Below are 22437 nucleotides of genomic sequence, written 5' to 3' on the forward strand. Positions count from 1 at the left end.
CGGATTGGGGTCATGGGAAAAAGACCAAACTGTCCCTGGGAGAAATTTAATTTTCGTCACTGAAAATTTCAATTTTGACCATCATCGTGATGCGGTGCTAACGCAGTGAGTCACTGAAATTTCACTGTAAGTGTAGTCCAAGGACAAGTGCGAAATTGCTCCTTGGTGCGACGCAATGCCATCGCGGTGCGTCACTGAAAAATGGACGATCGTGAAATTTCACCTTGGCGCGACGAGATGCCATCGCGGTGCTTTACTAGAAAAGCACGAACGTGAACTAGAACTCCACCGCGACACGGGCTAATCGCGGTGCTACACTAGAAATCGAACAATTACGAATTTGTCCTTCACCGCAATGCGGTACTTATCGCGGTGTTCTACTGCTCTCACTAAATCGTCATAACTTCTCAACATAGTATCGAATTTAGGCGAAATTGGTATCGTTGGAAAGCTCATTCAATTTTCTACAACTTGGTGGGTCTTGAGCTGAAAAATTCTGAGTAGAGCAAAAGATATGCTCGTTTGAAGTTGACTATGGCAACATTCTTCTCAAAATTCAATCGGTAAGGAATGTTTTGATTCGTCTAATAGCTGAGAGTTATTTGAGGCCTTAATATACATCAAACTCACTCATAAAACTACCAAAGAACTATAATTTATTTCTCATGAGCTCGAAGCATGGTTCTAATATTGGTCTGAATTTTTGGGGTATAACACTTGTACCCAATATCTTCGTCCTTAATCATTTTCATTGCTCCCATCTTTGAAAGTTATTAACTGCGCAACACTCATCATACAATATAATCGATCTAACCACCATCCGTAAAATTTATCTTTAAACTTTGTGGTACATGCTTGCCGCACATGACTTCGGATATGAGCCTCTATTTTATCTGTTCGACACTTATATGATATGCAAATGATCATCGATTTCTAAATTTTCTTGAATAATAGAGTCAAGATACTTGAAACACCTTCTTTTGAAGATAACCTATGAATCAAGATTCATTTTCATGTCAACCTCTAGTATTACAACATCGCACTCCAAGTACTCGATATGATCCCGCTCAACCTGAACTGTTTAGACTGTAGAATTTACCTCCAAACCTCCGGCCTATTGTTTACTTCGTCGTGGCCTGCAAGTATCATTAAGCAGTACTACGTCATCTACAAATAACATATATGGCAACACCTCATCTTGGATCTGGTGTGTCTACTCATCCATATTCACACTCGAAATTAATTAGTTCAACTCTCATACTCTAAATAGCAAATTAAAACAAAAAGAGTGTAAGGATTAAAGAGTTTAAAAATACACCACAAACATCTTTGATATACTAATTTTGGATTTTTTTTCCCCTTTATTCTCGACTTTGACGAAGGTAAATAGGGAAAGAAAAAAAAAATTCCCTTCTCCTTCTTCTTCTTGTTTTGGTTTTCACCCAACTTAAATTCTTATTGGAAAATAAATAAATACTACTCCTTATTAGCATTCACTAGTCCAATGCAATGTCTTGTTTCTTTTTCCTTTTTCAGATTCCATAAATACTCTCTTTTCTTGAATTTAGAGTCACTCCACCACTCTCCAAAAAAATAGTTTTATTCCAATTCTTGATTTGATCTTTCCTGTTATTTAATAAGAGAAACCCTAGTATTTTTGTAGGTGAATTATTGGGTATATTTGTTTTGGAGGAATTTCAGATCAGTGTGGAAGATGGCAATAGCTGGAGCAGAACAGCTTAATCTTACAGAAGCACCAACATGGGGTTCTAGAACTGTTGATTGTTTCGAAAAATTGGAGCAGATTGGTGAAGGCACTTATGGGTCTCTTCTTCTTCTATCCTTCTTTTTTGAAAATTATTGCTTGTACATCTACTCTCTCTCTCTCTCTGTGTTGTGGGTGTTAAAGACTCAAAGTTGTCATTTTTTTTGTTTAGATAACCTATTGTTGAGTAGTGGAATGGAATGGGTCAGTTCTTGTTTTTTGAATTGTTTCTTCTATATGTAGTGTGTGTCAAGAATTACCTTGGGTCTAACTCAACCTCAAAAGCTAGCTTAAGAGAGGTGGATTGCCCAAATCCATATAAGCAAACCATTAATCCATTTTTCAATCAATGTGGGACTCTTACCCACTTTAACACCCGCCTAGGCCCAATTGGCATTGACGCATGGACTGGGAGCGCAAAATGAGAATGGACCTGGCTTTGATTCCATTCTTGACATGGTATCAGAGCCAGGTCCATTCCCGTTTTGGCTCTTAGTTCACGCGCCAGTGCCAGTTAGGCCTGGGCGTGAGGGGTGTTAGAGTGGGTAAAAGTCCACATTGGTTGGAGAATGGACTATTGATTTGCTTATATGGACTTGGGTAATTCTCACCTCTTGAGCTAGTTTTTGAGGTTGAGTTAGGTCCATTCTTGACAGTGTGTGTGTGTTGAAGACTTAAATATAGCATTTTTTTTTCTTGAGTTATTTCTTCTACCGGTAGGACCTTCATTTTGAATTTGTTTAGTATTTCGTGTCTCGAGCCGGGGGTCTATCGGAAACAGCCTTTCTATTTCTTTAGAGGTGATATGGACTGCGTACATCTTACCCTCCTCAGACCTCACTATGTGAGAATACACTGGCTTTGTTGTTGTTGTATGTGGTGTGTGTGTGCATGTTAAAGACTTAAAGTTAACATTTTTTTAAATTATTTCTTCTACATGTAGTGTGTGAGAGTGAGTGTGTGTGTGTATTAAAAGAGTTGAAGTTATCATTTTTGAATTATTTCTTTTACATGTAGTGTGAGAGAGAGAGAGAGTGTGTGTGTGTGTATGTTAAAAGAGTTGAAGTTATCATTTTTTTAAGAAACATACTACTGAGTATTGGAATGAAATGGGTCCAAGTAGAAAGGAATGAATACATAAGATTTATATAATCCACCTCAAACATATGCCTGAGATCCTGAGCATTCACTATATTATTGCTTGTACTAAGAGAATTTGTGCGTGTTAAAGACTTTGTTTGCTGCAAGTGTTAGTCTTGGGCTCTGCTTGACCTTTGACATGTATTTTTTAAAAACTCTTAGAAGCTGACAGCTTTGAGCTGAAAAGTTAGTAGATCAGTATTTTAGCTTATATAGTTGCTGACAAGAAAATTCAGCTTTAAGGTCTCTTTTTTTGGCTTATAGTATCGAAGACAAACAATTCAGCTCAAAGTTCTTAGCTTTTTGCATCTGATCGAAAGTTTAGATCGTCTTTTTTTACAATTAAGTGGAGAGGCAACTAAGAAGCTGTTTTATACTATCTACTCCATGTCCATTTTGCAACTTACACCAAAATGCTGAAAGGGAGACTTTTGTACTTCAACTCATATACTCTCCTTTTTTGGTCCAAAACATCTTTAGTTCCAGCCAAATAAGGGTTGCTTCACTGCCCTTCACATATCAAACGCCCAGAATCATCTGCCCTAACCATATCACTAGGGGGCAATGTAGGAAGAGAGAGTGTGCATCTTCTGTCTCCCTTTCACACATGTAGCATCTGTTGCGAAAGACAAACCTCTCTGCTGCAGATTTTATTGGGTAGGAACTGCCTCATATGCCAAGCTGGGATTGATATCCTGTTATCCATTTTGTCTGTAAGGTCCTGTGAAGAACAACTCCTAGAGTCATTCCCTCATAGCTTTCGTATTCTTTGGGAACACAATTCTAGATGATAAGATTGGGGGCAGATTCAATTAACACTATTTCGACCACAAAAAGAAAAAGCAGTGTTCAATTAGGACACTTTTTTAGCTAAATCAATTTACACGTTTTTAACAAGAAAAAACATCTTTTTTTTTCTATCTCAACACTAAAAAGTAGTTGAGAATAAATGAGGAAACCTTTTCCAGCTCCTTCTTTGTCTCACCAAAGTAATGTCCCTTCTTAATAAGGAGTAGGGACTATGAAATCTCATGCGCTTCGTAGAAACTTCGAGGTTGTCTCACATTTTACACTCTTCTAACCCAGCAATGGAAGGTTTCAGCTACACAAACTGATTTTAAGATTCAATTACCAAAACACTACCAATGAGAACACTCAAAACAATTGGAATTGAAATAACGCAGTGGGAAGAATCGTAGGTATCAGTCAGATTAGGGGTGCCAACATTTTGCATGTTAGTTCTAGTGTTTGGTTTAATCATGTCTAATTGATTCTATTGAGAGTGATATTTTATAGATGAAAATTATTGACATATTCAAAAAGATATTTGGAATTTTTTTAATATTTTTATTATTCAAAAATTTCTAACTCTACTTCAGCTGAGGTAGTGGTATGGACTGCGTACACTTTACCCTCCCCAGACCCCACTTTGTGAGAATACACTGGGTATGTTGTTGTTGTTGAGAATTCTAACTGAGGTTATGCTCTCTGTCCCATTAGGTCTGTGGGATTCAAGTTTCTGCTTTCATAACCTCCGCCACGCTGTATTGAGTTCTTTTCTTAATCTGCGTAGTAATTAAGAGGACAATTGACATATGTTTTTGTTCATGTTAAATAGGAAAACATGTATGGGTCATATATTTTCTTTTGAATGTTCTGGAAAAGAAGTTTGTTACTGACGAGTGTGTAGGTGGGAACATGAAACTTTGATGTGCTAAACGTGCTTCTGTAATTAGATATGATTTTAATACAAATCAAAAGGTAGACGTGGTTGTTAGATTCTAAATGGAGGGAATAGTTAGTTTATCCAATTTTTAGTGTGAACTGTAACTAAAAAAAAAAGGATGACTACCTGAACTGGTGCTCAACAATTTGTTCATTAGATGTACAACTGTTAATATGGTGTATCTTTTACCTTGCAGTCAGGTGTACATGGCAAAAGAAATTAGAACAGGGGAAATTGTTGCTTTGAAGAAGATACGCATGGACAACGAAAGAGAAGGGGTGAGCTTCTTATTTTTAATACGATTCGCATTTTTGTAATTCTTTCTAACTCTTCTCACTGAAGCTTTTCTTAACTCTTATATGCAGTTTCCAATAACTGCAATACGTGAAATTAAAATCTTAAAGAAGCTGCACCATGAAAATGTGATTGACCTGAAAGAGATTGTAACATCTCCAGGTATGAGTTGAATAATATACATGCTTTCATCTTGTGACGTTTTTACTATTTACCAATGGGCCCTTTTCATGTGAACTTAAAAACCACATACAAAAGTTACGTGTCCTTTTTGTGGGTTTCCTTCAGTAATGAAAAAAGTCGTACAAAAGTTTCTCCACTTGCAATTGCATTGCCAATAAGATCTTTTTACCTTATTAAACATTTCTTGTGTTTTCCAGAGCAAATGTATTAAACTTCCCTGAATTGACTGTGATCTTCATCAATATCCAACTATATTCAACTATGGAACAGAGCTAAATTGCAAAAAAGGTCCTTTTGGTATCAGATTTGACATTGTAAAAAAGGTCCAAATAGTTTTGTGGAAGTTTAGTAATGATTGTGTTCTTTTGTGTGTGGTAAACAGTCCTCTGAAAGTATCAATTATTAATTGCTGCAGGTCGTGAGAAGGATGAGCAAGGAAGGCCAGGCAAGTGTTGCTTAATTCAGTTTAAGCTTCATAGGATGCTTTTACTGCTTCTCTCAGATCCCCGCGCCTGATGTCCTGATGTCACTTCTGATTTAATTGAGTTTGTCATATTTGAAGTAAACATGTGACTTCATTTGCAGATGGTAACAAGTATAAAGGTGGAATCTACATGGTCTTTGAGTACATGGACCATGATTTGACTGGGCTTGCTGATCGTCCTGGAATGAGATTTTCAGTTCCGCAGATTAAGGTAACATAGTTTGGTAGCATTGCTGAGCAAAATAAGATGCTTGAAAGAAGAGAGTGAGTAGGATGTTGATATTCACTTTCTCTTTTGCAGTGTTACATGAGGCAGCTTTTGACAGGACTTCACTATTGTCATGTGAATCAAGTACTTCATCGTGATATTAAAGGTTTGTTTTAGGAAATTCATGCTGATTTTCTAATTTCAAACTCTACAAGTGTGGTGATAACTGAAAGTCTTCTCCTTTTGCTTGTAGGTTCCAATCTTCTGATTGATAACAAAGGCAATTTGAAGCTTGCCGATTTTGGGCTTGCTAGATCCTTCTCAAATGATCACAATGCAAATCTTACAAATCGTGTGATTACTTTATGGTACAGGTATGATTTGTGTGATACCAATCCTTTGGGGTAAGCTGGAATTTTCATCTTGTGTGAGTGCTGACTTGTGGTATATCAACAGACCACCTGAGCTGCTTCTTGGGACCACAAAGTATGGTCCAGCCGTTGATATGTGGTCGGTTGGTTGCATCTTTGCTGAGCTGCTTCATGGAAAACCAATCTTTCCGGGGAAGGATGAGGTAGCTGATGTGTTCTGTCGGTTAAATGTCTTAAATCTTACAGAAGTAGTGAAGATGTAAGCTTTTAGTCTAACTAAAACACACTTCACTATTCTTGGCCTTACAAAGACTATCTATGGTTTAAGGAATAATAGTAACAGCTTGCACTTGAAAAGAATTGTGATGGTGATGTTTGCACCTTTTACTTCTTTGGGGGCTTTTCTTTGGGGGGAAGTATGTTCGTGCCTAGTGTTTCTTTATGTCTGATTTCTGGTTGGTTGATGGTATGCCTGATTTATCATCGTATCTTAAGACTGTTCAAGACAACTGATTACTTCTACACCTAATTTGCTGCATCACTTAGATTTAAATATTCACCATCAGAGTTCTTTTATATTTGAGCTGTGGTGCACCAGTTTATGACAAGATTTAAAGATATTCATTCTACACTACTACCTTTTTTTTGTTGGAAGGGCATAGATCTTCATTCTACACCTGTTTGCCAAGGATTTTCAGCACAAACTGCAGTATCTGCATTAATCCAAACTAATTAATTAGGATTTTCAAACCTTCTCGTCTCTTATGGAGCTTTAAAGCAAGAACTTGACTTGTTTGATGTTTCATGTATTTTCACAATTTTCTTTTTTCCCGAATAACCTACTCAAAAGCAGCACATGTGTTCTTGTGACTTTACGTTGTGTCGAATTTCTACAGTGCTCAGGTGAATAACCCTTTGTTACATTGATTTCAGCCAGAGCAGCTGAATAAGATTTTTGAGTTGTGTGGCTCTCCAGACGAGGTTAATTGGCCTGGAGTTTCCAAGATTCCATGGTACAACAATTTCAAACCAACAAGGCCATTGAAAAGACGTCTAAGGGAAGTTTTCAGACAGTAAGTAAACTGTACATGTTGTGCAATATTTGCTCTAGTTCCACAGCATAGTCATTGGTATTAAATAGATGTTGATGTTATTTATAACATTGTGCGTCAATTGCTTTAGCTTTGATCGACATGCTTTGGAGTTACTTGACAAGATGCTGACCCTCGACCCATCTCAGGTATCAGTTTCTCTTGCATTTTTGGCATTCTTATGCTTGTTCTAAATAGTAGAGTACAAGACAATGTTGAAACTCATATTCTTAAAAAGGTTTATTCAGATGTTCATGTGTCATGGTGCTTTTTAGACCAAAGTAGCATCCCATTGTCCAAGTTCATCATATTTTCTAGTTTATGTAGTCACTTCGTTCAAACCTTGTTTGGGCGAAAAAGACGTGCAAAATAAACCGACATGTATTCTTTTGCTTGATTAATTCACTGCAATTCTCCAATGTACTAAACAATTTACTTCGGTATAAGAAATTTCACAGAATAACTAGATTTTTGGAGGATTTAGTTAAGTGGTATTTTAATATCATTCTTAAAGGTTATTTGATCTTTTTGGTATGTTAGCTATAAGTTAATTGGGTTGCTGAACCATCTTATCTTTGAAATTGCGGACTAAGCTGCTATTGATGTATATAAGATTTTTGACTTTCAGTGCCACTGATGAGTCTAGTAATTGTGCGATAGACCAACATGACTGACTCTGGTAGTCAACATTCTCCAATATCCACTTGGTTTGGGGGTTGGGGGATGGGTTGCATGAGCAACTGCTATCATTGTGCATTAAAAATGCATGGCTATCTAGTCCAATGACAATTGAACGTTAAGGAAAAGTGCTTATGAATGATGTCAATGTCCTTACTAACTCGCTTTTCTGCTTTTTATCTTGTCAAAAGAGAATATCAGCCAAGGATGCACTTGATGCCGAGTATTTCTGGACTGATCCATTACCTTGCGACCCAAAGAGGTAATTCTTTCTAGATATTCTTTTTTCCTCAAAATTATCAAAAAGATTCTCTTTGAATTCCGCATACGTTCTAGTGAGCAACTTTCTTAAGAAGGACTTATTTACTTGAGCAGTTTGCCAACCTATGAAGCTTCACATGAGTTCCAGACAAAGAAAAAGCGACAGCAGCAGAGGCAGCACGAGGAAGCAGCTAAACGTCAGAAATTGCATCACCAGCAGCAGCATGGTCGACTTCCACCAGTTCAGCAGTCAGGGCAAGGACATCCTCAAATGAGACCAGGGCCAAATCCCATGCATGCATCCCATCCTCAGGCTGCTGGAGGACCTAGCCACCACTATGGAAAGCCGCATGGACCTCCGGCAGGACCAAGCAGATATCCAGCTGGTGGAAATCCTTCTGGAGGATATGGTCACCCTACTCGTGGCCAAGGTGGAGCTTATGGCAGTGGTCGGTATCCACCTCAAGGAAGGGGTGCCCAATATGGTTCAGGAGGAATGCCAGGAGGCGGTGGTCCCAGGGGTGTTGGAGGCCCTAATTATCCTCACGGTGCTCCGTATGGTTCTTCTGGTTCTGGACGTGGCTCAAATGTCAATCGCAACCAACAACAATACAATTGGCAGCAGTAATGCTTCATTCCTGCTACTATACGGTTAGGAAAATGTGCAAACTCTATGTGAAATATAAGAAGCAAACTGTGGATTGGAACGTTCCCCGCTTCATTGGTTTTCTGTTCCGTCACATGCGTTCCCCGCTTCATTGGTTTTCTGTTCCGTCACATGCATGGCAAGAGAAGGGAGACAGCGTGTGGGAGGTCGTCGAATGAACCTGTTTATACGGGGAAGTTGTCATACTGAAGGTTACGTAAAATATATACTGTTATGTTCTATGGACATTGTCTTATGTTGTCTATCCTCCTCCAAATTTACTTGTGAACAGAACCTTAAATTTAAACTCCGCTAAGGTTCCTCCATCTGCATCGACAATCTTCCTTTTGTTTGAACATTGAAGTCTGCTTATTATGAATCGTAAATTGAGATCCAAATGTGTAACAGCTCTTTTATATTTGTGAGTTGAATTAATTGGAAAGATGAGCCATATTGCCTGTTAGTATTTCTCGACTTGTGTAGATTGGTCATGTATTTTTTCGCATAATGTGTATGTGCATGAGCGTAAAAGTCAAATGTATAACAACAACGTACTCGGTGTATTTTCATAATGTGTATGACCCGTCGTTGTTCCTTAATGTAGTCTCCGTTTATCCTTATAGCCTAGTCTATATCTACCTTACCTCGTGGATATAGATAGGTTGTACAGGATCTTAGACTACTTTTTTTGTAGAAATGAAATCTTATTACATTAAAATCCCAGCTTAGCAAGAAAATCAACTAACTTGCATGTTATTCTATCAAATCTACTACTTAACAATTAGGTAAACAAGGATGCTTTATATGGAGACAATTTTCCTTTAATGATGGTGACATTTATTTTGATGATAGATCACTATGACCAAAAGTTGTGAGAAGATGATCATAGAATAATTTTAACACTTTCTTTTTTTTTTTCGATAAATACTTATCCACATTGAATATTTACCTCAAATTAATTTATTTAAGTTACTACGGTTAAGTGAATTAATAAAGTAAAAAAACTATATATTATTAATCATAATTAGGTGATAGATGTGTATATTCAAACACATGTACTGTATATTCACCATTTTGAGTAAATACATGTTACGTATAAGCTTTTTACCCCTTTTCTGCTTTGGTAGAAGTATTTGATTACTTTCTTAGCTTTCCTTCATTATTAAAAATAATACTCCTATGGTTTAACCTTATGTGATTCTATCTTTTTAAAAGAAAAGAATGATGTTTTTAAAAAAAAATAAAAAAATTAGAAAATAAGTTCACACAAATGTAATTAGATTTTTTTATGAAAAATTAAAAGAAATTTAATGACATGTTCAAGATCATAAATTTTAAAAGCTTTTTTTCTTCTGAAATTATGTAGTGTTTTCCTTGATATAAGCATATAGTATTGAAGTTGAAAGCACGAAAAGATACTTATTTCTTAGACTCGAACATGAAATCTGTGAGTGGAATGAGCATAAGATAATCAAATAGCATTTGTAGTGACGTGAAAGGGTTTACGTTAAATGAATGCTATGTATCTCTCTCTCCCTCTGCCCATAGGAAATCAAGTACTTACGTGAACATTTTGACAAAGGTTTCAGTTCCCGATTAAATTTGAATGAAACTCTATATTGAAAATAAAGCACTTATGGGTCCAATTAAATTTGGATTCACGCCGGTAAAGCACTTCATAATAAAATAAAGTGACTCCATACTCAACAAGACGTGAATCCAAATCCAAAACCTCTACTTAAGAATGAAAAAGCGTTTACTACTCAACAATGTTCGACGTTCTGATCCATTTGGAAGGACTTATCATTTGAAAACTAAAATAGAAATATTTAGGATCTTATGCTATTTTCATGTTTTTGTTTTATAAAAACCGTTGGCTGGCTATACTCCTAAAAGAGAAGCAAAATCAATCATAATTCCATCTTTACTTGAATTGTCACATTCTGCTATGTACACGACCTTACCCCTACCACATAGAGATAGAGAGACAGTTTCCGATAAAAACCCTCGGTTTAAATAAAGCATTTCAAAGCAATCTGCAAACCTCCATCATATATGATGTCCAATATAACTGAAAATAGAAAATACACAATTCATCTGGAGAAAAAGGGAGTAGCAAACTAGCAACACTTCAAACTCTTGTCCCAGAACAAACAATATGCGTCACATTCGTGGTCAAACACAGTGGAAATGAAAGGCAGGCAAGTTAATGCCGCATACAAACAGTATCTTGTGTTTCAATATCTAAAGACAACCTAACATGAAAAGTCACTTTCAGCTTATGGAAAAATATTACATCAGTCTTCTATAGTTGTTTGATAGCTGGAACAATCAAAGTTTGCATCGAAAAATGTTTGCAAGGCGTTAAAAGTACCATAATCTTGTGGAGCTTATTCACTAGATCGTAGACATGGCAACCCGTGCACAAGAACCACGTCCACAGCCTTGACCTGATGGTGTGGCTAACAGACTATAATCATCAAAAAGATCAGAACCAAATACAGCATATTCAGTGCCAGATCGATCTTGCGGTTTTTTGCATATGACCAAAACAATTGGATTCGAGCAAGTAGTCTGGCCTGGAAAAGATCAGGTCTGATGCATCTTCCTTCCCATCATAGGGTCCGAAATCAAACTTCTCCTGCTTAACCTTGCAACCTTCATCACCATAAAACGACTAAATTACGTAACTATATGCTTTCCAACTGTTGAGACAATAAGGAGAAGTTAATATAATAATCAGTCTCACCTGGCATTGTCACCAACTGGGGCTCCTCTGGGGAGCTTCCACTGGTAGGAGTGTATTCGCTAAACACTGATGCAGCAGAATGACCTAATGGAGAGATTGGATCACCGTATGTTTCCCATCCAGTCTCGTGAAGATCGGGACATGAATTATCAACCACATCACCAGAATTCTCCTGGTGCAAGATACTCTTTGAAGCTCTCATAGTTTGAGATTCATAAAGTACAGCGTCCAACAAACCGCTGTTCCTAGGTGACAAATTGCATGATTCAGTATGCTCAGTTGGAGGGGACTGAATCACAGTGTCGACAGACTCAAGTGAAGGAAGGGGGGAAGAAGATAAGCCCCAACTTGCCATCTGACTTTGGAATGAAGGGAGCTCGAGCTTCTCTGCCCACAAGGGCTCTGAAGAAGAGGTCTTGCCATTTAGAGGGGCATGGCTGCCAGGAATTACACCCGAGGATGAGGGGTGATGAACAGATGTTAAATTTTGATTAAATGAAGATGAAAATCCCATCGACTGAGCAAGCAAGGAACCATCATCCTGATATTGATGGCAGGTTGGAAAAGAACCTTCATTTTTTGATGGAGAGCAATCACCATTTAAACCAGAGAACAGAGATTCTGCACCTCGTATACGCTTGGCTGGAGGCATTGTTGAGAGGAATGACCGACTGTAATAGGCAGAATTAAGACCCTGTGCCAACAGGCTTCTTCCAGGAATATCAAGTATGCCACCATTGGGAATATCAAGAAGTGCTGGTGGACACAACTGCTTATTGAATTCCAACCTTTTGAATTCCACAGCTGGAATCTCAAAATTGTTCATTGGCAAGAAATCAGGATACTGTGAATCAGTAGAGGAGAATGCACCCAACTCCTCATTTTGTTTGTTTTCGCTGATCGCCTGAAAAGAAATATCTGGAGGGTAAATTGGCAAGCCTGCACGCTGACGTCTCTTTATCCTGGTATTCCAGTAGTTCTTTATCTCATTATCTGTGCGCCCAGGCAACTGAAAAGAGTAGAATAGAGAGATTAGAAGTTAAACTGAAATAATGAATGGTACACCACAATATTTCCAATTTGAGAACACGATGAGGTCACAGTTGTTATTTTAGAAACTCAACTTACATCATAAAAGATATAGAGCTAAATCCACAGATAAAAGAGAGGAAATCCACATTTCTAGTCCAGGAAGAACATTATTCAAATATGTCCATACATAAAGTTCAACCAAGCACCACTTACTGTTTATATCCAGTTACACACATGGTGGGAAACCACCTAACACAAAATATAATGTGCACCATATGGGGGAATAATGGACTTGGAGTATCACAAAAAGCCTCAGAAAAAATGAAGAGAGGCTTATCACGGGGTCCCAGCAATGTAGCATTCACTATGAGTACCTTCCCTTTCTCTATATTACACGTTGCCTTTTTTATTCACTTGATCAAGATAGTTCCTACCCAAGCAGGAGAGTTCTGCCAAGTGCAATATAGAATATAGAATATATAATTATTAATTGATATGTAAGGCAGAGAAGACCCTTGTGATATGATGAATCCCAAGGAGCCAGACAACTTTACATCTTGGTTTTCGGGAACTTCTATGATTAACATTGTTAAGCACTACATTCATATTATAACAGTTCTCATCAGGTCATGATTAGTCACATTTTCACCACTAAGTGTTAAAAATGATGACATAAAGTTAAAAGAGATGCCAAGAGGAGTACAGCTGAAGACAGCTAATCAGAAGATACTGGCCTAACTCCCAAGAGAAAAAGCAACAGCACCAATATGTAATAGGGCTAGAAACTAAAAGTATGTCATTTCATCAACAGTGCGATGAACTTCCCAAATGGACATACAAATAAATGTCATATCATTTTAAATTTGATGCCCTGCTCAAATCTAAAGTAGAACCCACAACCGTCATCAAATATAAAATCCAATACATTATTGGAAAAAAAGAGATTTCATAACATATCATAAGCACCACACACTTTCGGAATATCTAGACATATAGCTCCTAAATGTCAACTCAAGTTATGGATAACTGCACGTGGAAGTGGATAAATAGGAAAAATGACACGGACATCTTTGTCTCCACTCCCACCTTCATTTGGATTAGATGCAAAAATATTGTTGTCCCCACTATCAGGGGTTGAGATGTAGTTGATTCACTGATTACAAAAGTACTAAAAAAAAATTTCACTATTTTGCACATGTTGTAAACAGAAAAATAAGGAATACAACGAACAAACAAAATGGACCACGCCTAAAGGCGGTTTCTTTGGAACATTTCTTTCAGGAAAGGTGGCAGGAGGATATGCATGTCTCTTAGGCTGAGCATACTGAGCAATGAAGACTGAGAAAGGGCTTTATATTTATAAATGGTGGAGCAAGAGTTTGATTAAAAAAACCAGATGGGAATCACACAATCCAAGTTAAGTCACTCGTTTTTCAATCAATAATCAGGCATACCAGATTCACTATCCTAGTCCAGAGAGCTTATTGACAAACAGGACAACACAAAAAGGAAAAGATAAGTATGTCTAATGAAAAAAAACTTGCAATAAGAAAGGTTTCCAGACATCACACCAGAAACATACGAACAGGTAGATAGCACACAATTAGAACAGACTGAAAGAACATTAATTGCTTCTCAAAAAAAAAAAAAACAATTTTCGATGAGCTTGCAATAAGCAAGGTTCCTAAACATCACATTTAAAAAAGCATGCAATAAGAAAGAACCCTAGACATCACACTTGACCTTGCAATAAGCAAGATACTTAGATATCACACTTGAAAACTTGATTCAAGTTTTGGTTCCTATACAGTGTTTTTGAAAGGTAAGTGATAAGTGACATCACACTTGAGAGCTTGTAATTGCTTCTCCCAAAAGCAGAATAATTATCAACGACTATTTAAACATTATTTCAAAAGTGTTAACAGTGAGTGTCAATCCAAAATAGATTTTGACAATTAATGACAGGTATAACACATGCAGCTAAAACACATAATCGAATTTAATGAAATAGAAATTTAAAGTGAAAGGATGCGCAATCATTTCCAAGAATTTGAATGTGTGATTATAAACTGGTGTAAGATCATTTAAGGGGGCAGATAAGGCTTTTAAGGCAGCACAATTAACCAACTTAAGGAATGAAATTTCAGCGGCCCTCTATGTAATAGCAATGTGTCAAACAAATTAAAGAAAAGGATTTTCTCTAGAAAAAGAAATACAAAAAGCTTGATATGAATCTTCTTTGTTCCTGTTTTTTTCTTCCCAAAAGTGACTCACAAAATTTCCATAAAAGGATTTTAGTATATGAATTGTAATCATCATGTATTTGAGGCAGAAATACATAAAAAGAAAAAAAGAAAAAAATACTATTTTACCCAAAAAACAAAATTACCAATATTTATCTTGATCTGTCAATTTAAACAAATTCTAGAGAATAATTTAATAAACATAATAAGATCTGATCACATTTTGGATTTTATTATAAAATTAATATTTGAAGAGAAATAAGACATTAGCATATGTAGAAGGCAATGACAAATCAGATTTTCAGATGATACAAACCTCAGCAGCCATTCGTGCCCATTTGTTTCCCATCTTAGCATGCAGTTCAATTATGCGCCGCTCTTCCTCGGGAGTGAATGCACCTTTCTTTAGATCTGGTCTCAGGTGATTGGCCCACCGCAAACGGCAACTTTTACCACACCGAGCAAGTCCTGAGTGCTTTTGGACAGCATTCCAGTTCCCCTCACCGTGTTTCGTGACGTAATCCATTAAAATTGCATCTTCTGCAGAAGTCCATGGGCCCTTTTTAAGTGGTAGACCTCCTCCGGTAATTCCTCCACCACAAGCTTCTTCGACAGATGGCGAATCCACCCCATCTTGTGATGCCATCCTGTCATCACTTTCACTTGTCATACTCATATCCTATAAAGTTGAAGAAGTAAATGATAGTGACGGCGAATGTCAGCGATATAAAATTGGTTGTTACTAGGGCAAGACGACAAGGGAGTAATAAGGGCAACACGTCCAAGAGGAGTGACATCATTCATGACAAGGCCAGTTGAGCTTATTATAAAAATGAATGACAATAAAGGAACTGCCAACTTTTACAAGCAAGATTGAGATACTTAAGTAATAGTAACAAAGATGGAAAAAATATTTTATGACGAAGAACGTATAACCTATTCTGAAATTTTCCAGGGTACCAAACTATGGAAAACCCATCAAATCACCTTATCACAACCAACAATTGAAGTGACATAAAAAAACTCTGGGCACTTGTAAGGATCTTGATGTAAGTCATTGCATAATTTTTGTGCTCTTTTTCTACACAAAAGACACCCAATCTTCGACACAATTTATCATTAAATAAACATTTAGAAAGAAACTCACAATTCCCACTTTTTCCGCCTCAGAAGTTTGAAATGTCAAATTTGATATAATATGTGCAAATGACAGAGATTAGTGCTGCTCTAAAATGAATGTAAAAGGAATTTCCAATTTTAACAGTTAAGAGACTTCAGCAACACCAATAATGAAGCCCCTACCTCTCAACTCGTTAAAAAGACTTGTCATTTTGAGACCAGTCAAACATCGTGATACACGTAAATTAATTCCAAGAAATACAACCTATTCTTGAGTTCCTGAACGCATAATTCAGGGCACTAAACTTTTAAAAATCCATCACATCACCTTATCACATCTAACTACCAAATAGTGTGACATAATAACTTCTTGAAATAAAATGAAGGAAATCGGCAAGGAGAGGGTTCAAGTTCTTTATCTAAAAATCAACCAATCAACTACCCCTTAATTCCATACTCGTACCAAGAAATACTAGCTCAACATCCAGCTGTACGATGAAAAAAAGTAATGATTTGTCCGAAACCCAAGTAAATCTTCTTTGTAAGCCGTATAGCAATTGAACAACATAAAGAAACCACCAAGTATATCAACCAATCAATTAGCTTCGAATCGACCAACAAACTCAATAATTTGCTGATAACGAAATCAATCTGACATAAAGGAACCTCATCCACCACTGGGCGCTTGTTCATAAAACTATTTATGAGTAAACAAACATCAAAATGCACAATTTATTAGATCACTCAGCATATCCTCAGCTTAAAAATACTGAAATGTTCTAATGTGTGAAAATGCCTCAAATAATGTTGATGCATGTCATCAAATAACTGTAAAAGCAACATATAAAACTCCAACCCTCAAATCAATAAAACTTATACAACTTAAAGACCAATCAAATCGCGATACATTTCCAAAAAATACAAGTACCATGATGAATAAATACTTAACATTTCAGCAATTAACACCCTAACATAACTGAAAAAAAAAAAAAAGCAATAACAACATACAATAAAAGCTGAAACAAAGAACTTAAATCGCGACTCATTAACAAATTTACAAGTATCAAGACGAATAAATGCCTAGCATTTCGCAATTAACAGCCCTAACATAGCTGGAAAAAAAATAACAAATAATAAGCTGGACGAAAGAATTTAAATCGCATACATTTCCAAAAATACAAGTACCGTGACAAATAAATACTTATTATTTTAACAATTAAAAGCCCTAACATAATTGAAAAAACAGTAACAATATACAATAAGCTGAAACAAAGAATTTAAATCGCGATACATTTCCAAAAATACAAGTATAAGGATGAATAAATACTTAGCATTCCAACAATTAAAAGCCCTCACATAACTGAAAAAACAATAACGACATATAATAAGCTGAAACAAAGAATATAAATCGCAATTCATTTCCAAAGATACAAGTACCATGTTGAATAAATGCTCAGTATTTTGGCAATCAACAGCCCTAACATGACTGGAAAACCAATAACAACATACAATAAGCTGAAACAAAGAAACTAAATCGAGATACATTTCCAAAAATACAAGGACCATGACAAATAAATACTTAACATTTTAGCAATTAACAGCCCTAACATAACTGAAAAACCAATAACCACACACAATAAGCTGAATCAAATAATTTAAGGTAGTTACATAAACTATCATTAACACATCATATCCTGCATTTAATATTTTTACCTGAACGAAGAAAGCTGGTAAAGTTGCCCGAGGACTCTTTAAAAGTACCACCACTTTCTTCAAAACTAAAAAAAAAAAAAAACTAAAATAGAATTCAATCTAATTAAACCCCAAAAAGAAAAAATTCCTTAAACCCACTAAAAAAAATACCCAAAACACCAACAACCAAACCCTAACATTGGATCATGCAAATACAAAACCTAAAATCCAACACCCACAACCTCAAATGTGAATCCAAAACTAAAAAGGGTCAAAAAAAAGATTTGATTTTTTTCCAAACCCTGATAAAAGGGTCAGCAAAAAAACAAGTGGGTATCACCAAGATCCATTTATTTTTCAAAATTTTAAACAAAAATAAAAAAGAAATTATAGAGAGAGAAATATAAAAGGTGTCAGCTGATTATGAAAATTAAAAAAAAAAAAAAATACATGGCAAAAGAAGAGGCAAAGATAGAAGAGAAAAATGAGGAATGGTTAACACTTAACACAACATCATTAGATTAAAAAGTGGAAAAAGCACAAAGGAGAACAAAAAAAAAGAATGAAAAACAAAGAAAGTTTCTTTTTTCTGCAATGAAAAAAAAAAATTAAAAATTGTACTGTAGTGTTTATTAGCTATATTTTTCTCTTTACTTTTTGCGGCATTTTCTCTCTCTTAGTTCAACAACTAGGCGATAGTAATGGGGGCAATTGCACTTGTGAAGAGAAGAGATGCAGATTTTGACATTTATAACACTGAAAAAAAGTTTAGAGAGAGAGAGAGAAGAAAAAAAATGTTGAAGCAGCTTGCTTGTGTTAAACAAAAATAAAATATATTGAGAGTTTTAACATGTGGGGAGTTTTGTTATTAAATTATTATTATTACTTTCCTTTCTAATATTGACTTGGTATACTGTTATTATAATTTTACTATATATATATAGTAAATTTTGGTATTTTAAAAAATAAAAATAAAAATAATTAGAAACTAAATAAATTATTTATTAATTTTTTAAACTGAACAAGTAAAAATTGATATATTTCTATTTCATCCATTAATTTTTCTTTGTCCATTAAAATATATTTTCACTGTGTAGAAATACATTGAGTATGTTATTTTGTGGACAATTTATATTTTCCATGTATTACTCTTAATATTGAAGGGGAGTGTTAGAGTAACCGGTAAAGTTACTGTCATATGTACAGAAGGCCATGAATTCGAGCTTTAAAAATAGTCTTTGACAGAAATGTAACGCAAGATTGCGTATAATACATTCTTGTGGTGAAGTCCTTCTCCGGACCTTGCGCATAACGGAAGCTTTAGTGCATCGAGTTATTTATCCTTTTTTTGTACTCTCAATATTAATTAATTATTTTTTAAGATATAATACTAAACACCAATTAATAGGATGTGGTAAAATACTTATAGCAATCATTACTTTTTAAGAAGCGTGTAAAGTATAAATGGATTAATAAAATTAAACCAATGAATTAATATACACTGAACAAGTAAAAATGGAGAACAAAAATACTCCCTCCGTTTACTTTTACTTGTTACTATCTCACTTCTCGAGGTCAATTTATATAAACGTTAAACAACACTTTAAGATAATTTTTTTTATTATATTAATATAAAAAGGATTACTATTTATAACATTTTTCTAATAATTTTCGATCAATCTAAATTTTAAATATTAAATTATATATTTTTAAAATATTAATCAAATGTCATGCAATTTACTTTTAAAAAAGTAAAATAATGACCAGGGGGAGTATGCATTATTATAGTATGATGTGGGATTTAATCATTTACATTCATTAATAATGAATTACTAATCTATGTGGGGTTTAAAAGAATGTTGCAGTACTATTATTAATTACCCTTTATTTGTAGTATGAACTTGGTTTAATTATTTATTGATGTCAAAATGATTAAGCTACTTGTAGTAATTATGGGACCCACAACAGGACAATAAAGGCCACTCACTAGAGAAAAAATAATACTAAAACTTTCATTTATGAGAAATTACACAATTCAAGAATTTCATCACTTATGGATTTTTTTTCCTTTTTAATATAAGAGTTGATAAACAGTGAAAGTCTCTTAATAAAGGATCTACTTATCTTGCACACTATTCAAATATTTAACTTATCAGTTAATATAAAATTGCTAATTTATCTTCCATATGGTTCGAACCTTTAACTTATATATGACAATATTTATAAATTTTATTTGATTATGTGTAATTTATAAGTGATAAGTAGATGAAATTTTATTTTTCATAATTAAAAAAACCATAAATTACAAAAATATATAATAAATGCTATCCTTTTGCAAAATAGAAGTTAAGTGTTATTTGAATTAATCTTGAGGAAAAATAAATGAAAATTTCTACATCGAATGTGAAAGAAAACTTTAAAACGTCATACTTTTACTTAAAAGATCTATTTAATTGTTTTTGGAATGTTTGATGGGGTTGAGTGGTTAGTTTAATAAGTAGTACTCATCTTATTTAACTAAGGAGGGGTGATTAGAAAGGTATAATTTATTAGTAATACAAAGAATGAGTTTAATTAAGCAATAATTACTATGATTAGAGGAAGTTTAGTGGGAGTGTGTTTGTTTTAAAAAGGGAAAGTTTAATAATCCCTTTAGTCACACTATACTTGCCCCACCTGGGGAACATAGTTAGGGGAATATAATTAAATTAATTACATAACATAATTGCAGTTTAAGTGTTTTACATTAATTAATATAAAGTGTCTTTTTCAATATTTGTATATTGTCCACATCTGGTTTACTATTGTTGTTAAGGTGTTTGGTACTTGTCTAAACAAGGCCAGACCAGGGGAATTTATACTTCTTCTTCTTTTTTTTTTTTAATAAATTGGCAGAAGGAAAAAAAAAAAGTGTATTTTTTTCTGGATTTATAAGAATTATTACAACCCCTTTACCATTTCAAATAAATTGCATAAATTTTCTTATTTTGGCAACCTAAAACCATGTTTCATTCTCAACCCAACAGGTGATGTGCATTACTTATATTGAACCTGAGCAATTCAAAATTCATGATTGGAGGATAAAATGCACTTTAACAAAGATAGTTTCATATTTAAAACTCAAAATCGAGATATCTAATTAAAATAAAGAAAATACTTATCACTCTATCACAACAAGTACTGGTTATAATTTATAACGTAATATTCAATATCAACTTTTCTTTTATTTGATAGTCCAAAAACATGTCCAACTATTTGAAAAAAAAAATATCATTCATTATGCAAAATAAAAACTTTGTAGGACCCTTTATCCCTTTTTATATTATTCTTTTTCTATGAAAGTTAGTAGTCATTTGATACTTCCAATTAAAGCAACAAATTTGGAAAACTTCTTTTTTTGGTATATAAATATTTTAATTGAAAAGATATAAAAAGATGTTCAATGTGAAAATGAACAAAATAGTATGGTCATCTTACGTGAAAGACAATTTAGAATGGGTGGAGAAAAAATCATTTTCTAAACAAAGAATCCCAAAAAAATTATTTAGGTCATTTTTGACAACTATTTGAAAAATTGTGGGATAATACAAAACCTTTCTCCCATGCTGCAATGTTTAAAATGTGACACTAAATGATTTTTTAGATTTTTTTATCCGCACATAATATTTACATTATATATTTCAGCTTTAATTTAATCGGTAAATATATATATATATATATATATTATGATGCAGTAAATTAAACTGATTAATCATGTATTGATCAGACATTTAGAGACGTTTAGGATGTAAAAACTGAAGTTTGAAAATTTGAAATTTGAAGATACCGTACAATTTAGGGTACTGATTATTTAATTTAGTACTGTGCTTATTTGAATTTTGAAATATGGAAGTTGCCGAATAATTTAGGTTACTAGTTATATAGTTTGGTATGGAAAAGTTTATATTATCATTTTTACGTTGTATTTAGTTGTAAAATATCTGGAATTGCTATAACTTTTGTTTTCTTATGACTTTGTAGTAGCTGTTATATTACTTTTATGTTCTTTAATATACGTCATTTGAGTCGGAGTGCTTTTAGAAATGACTTTTCTATCTTCATGAAGTAGAGATAAAGGGCATATATTTTATCTATTTCAAACATTACTTTACGAAATTATATATACTTCCTTCGTCTTATTTTATGTGACGCAATTTCTTTTTTGATTCATCCCCTAAAAAATATTATCTTTTCTTATTTCGCAATTATTTAATGACATCATCTCTATTTTATTTTTACTGAGCTTCACTTAATAAGAATTCAATTAGGGTTTTGTTTATTTTTACATTACATGTGCATTGCGATGCTAGTAAAATAAGTTATTTTGAAACAAATATACGAATATCCTTTGCTTTTGTTATTATTAACAGAATATTCTTTAAAATCTGATCGATGTAACTTTTTTTAAAAGTTTGTAGTTACCATAATATATATTTATGTGCCTATATTTAGAAAAACATAGCGTGTCCCTATGGTCCGAAACTTGCGTATGGAACTCACCGCCCTTTTCAAATGTATATCCTGCCTGCATGAGGTTATATTCACGTCTTGAATACGTAAGTCTATTAAATATTTTTATAAGAATTATGTTTACGATTTAAACGCGTAATTTTATTTCATATTTTTATAAGAGTTATGTCCATGTCTTTGCAGCTTGAACACATAATTTTATCCTATATTTTGCAAGAGGTTATGTTCAGTTGTTCACGGCTTAAA

At 34.3% G+C, this 22437-nt stretch overlaps 2 protein-coding genes across 3 annotated transcripts; one reads left to right on the forward strand and one right to left on the reverse strand.

The window, feature by feature from the left end:
• Window positions 1-1297: 1297 nt before the first annotated feature.
• On the forward strand, window positions 1298-9245 carry LOC107875720 (cyclin-dependent kinase C-2). Its single transcript, XM_047414016.1, has 12 exons — window positions 1298-1824; window positions 4828-4909; window positions 4997-5087; window positions 5524-5553; window positions 5694-5803; window positions 5894-5966; window positions 6054-6174; window positions 6257-6374; window positions 7105-7244; window positions 7354-7411; window positions 8132-8202; window positions 8316-9245. The coding sequence occupies exons 1-12, from the start codon at window positions 1715-1717 to the stop codon at window positions 8827-8829; spliced, it is 1518 nt and encodes a 505-aa protein (XP_047269972.1). The 5' UTR covers window positions 1298-1714; the 3' UTR covers window positions 8830-9245.
• Window positions 9246-10945: 1700 nt separating this feature from the next.
• LOC107875719 (transcription factor GAMYB-like) lies at window positions 10946-18489 on the reverse strand. Of its 2 annotated transcripts, none has more exons than XM_047414017.1 (4): window positions 17704-18489; window positions 15188-15518; window positions 11597-12605; window positions 10946-11505 (listed from the first exon to the last, which is right to left on the reverse strand). In XM_047414017.1, the coding sequence occupies exons 2-4, from the start codon at window positions 15515-15517 to the stop codon at window positions 11357-11359; spliced, it is 1488 nt and encodes a 495-aa protein (XP_047269973.1). In that variant the 5' UTR covers window position 15518; window positions 17704-18489; the 3' UTR covers window positions 10946-11356. The 2 variants fall into 2 exon arrangements, with proteins under 2 accessions (XP_047269973.1, XP_016578021.2); XM_016722535.2 differs by having other exon boundaries at window positions 15188-15550.
• Window positions 18490-22437: the final 3948 nt, after the last annotated feature.

Source organism: Capsicum annuum, chromosome 6, assembly GCF_002878395.1.
Source record: "Capsicum annuum cultivar UCD-10X-F1 chromosome 6, UCD10Xv1.1, whole genome shotgun sequence".
Classification (NCBI taxonomy): Eukaryota; Viridiplantae; Streptophyta; class Magnoliopsida; order Solanales; family Solanaceae; genus Capsicum; species Capsicum annuum.

Coding starts and splice junctions, on each gene's coding strand:
- LOC107875720 (XM_047414016.1), top strand. CDS start 1,715: ATGGCAATAGCTGGAGCAGAACAGCTTAATCTTACAGAAGCACCAACA. Junction 5,088..5,523: donor AGAGATTGTAACATCTCCAG/GTATGAGTTGAA, acceptor TAATTGCTGCAG/GTCGTGAGAAGGATGAGCAA. Junction 6,375..7,104: donor TCTTTCCGGGGAAGGATGAG/GTAGCTGATGTG, acceptor CATTGATTTCAG/CCAGAGCAGCTGAATAAGAT.
- LOC107875719 (XM_016722535.2), bottom strand. CDS start 15,547: ATGAGTATGACAAGTGAAAGTGATGACAGGATGGCATCACAAGATGGG. Junction 12,606..15,187: donor GGGCACGAATGGCTGCTGAG/GTTTGTATCATC, acceptor TACTCTTTTCAG/TTGCCTGGGCGCACAGATAA. Junction 11,506..11,596: donor CCAGTTGGTGACAATGCCAG/GTGAGACTGATT, acceptor ATGGTGATGAAG/GTTGCAAGGTTAAGCAGGAG.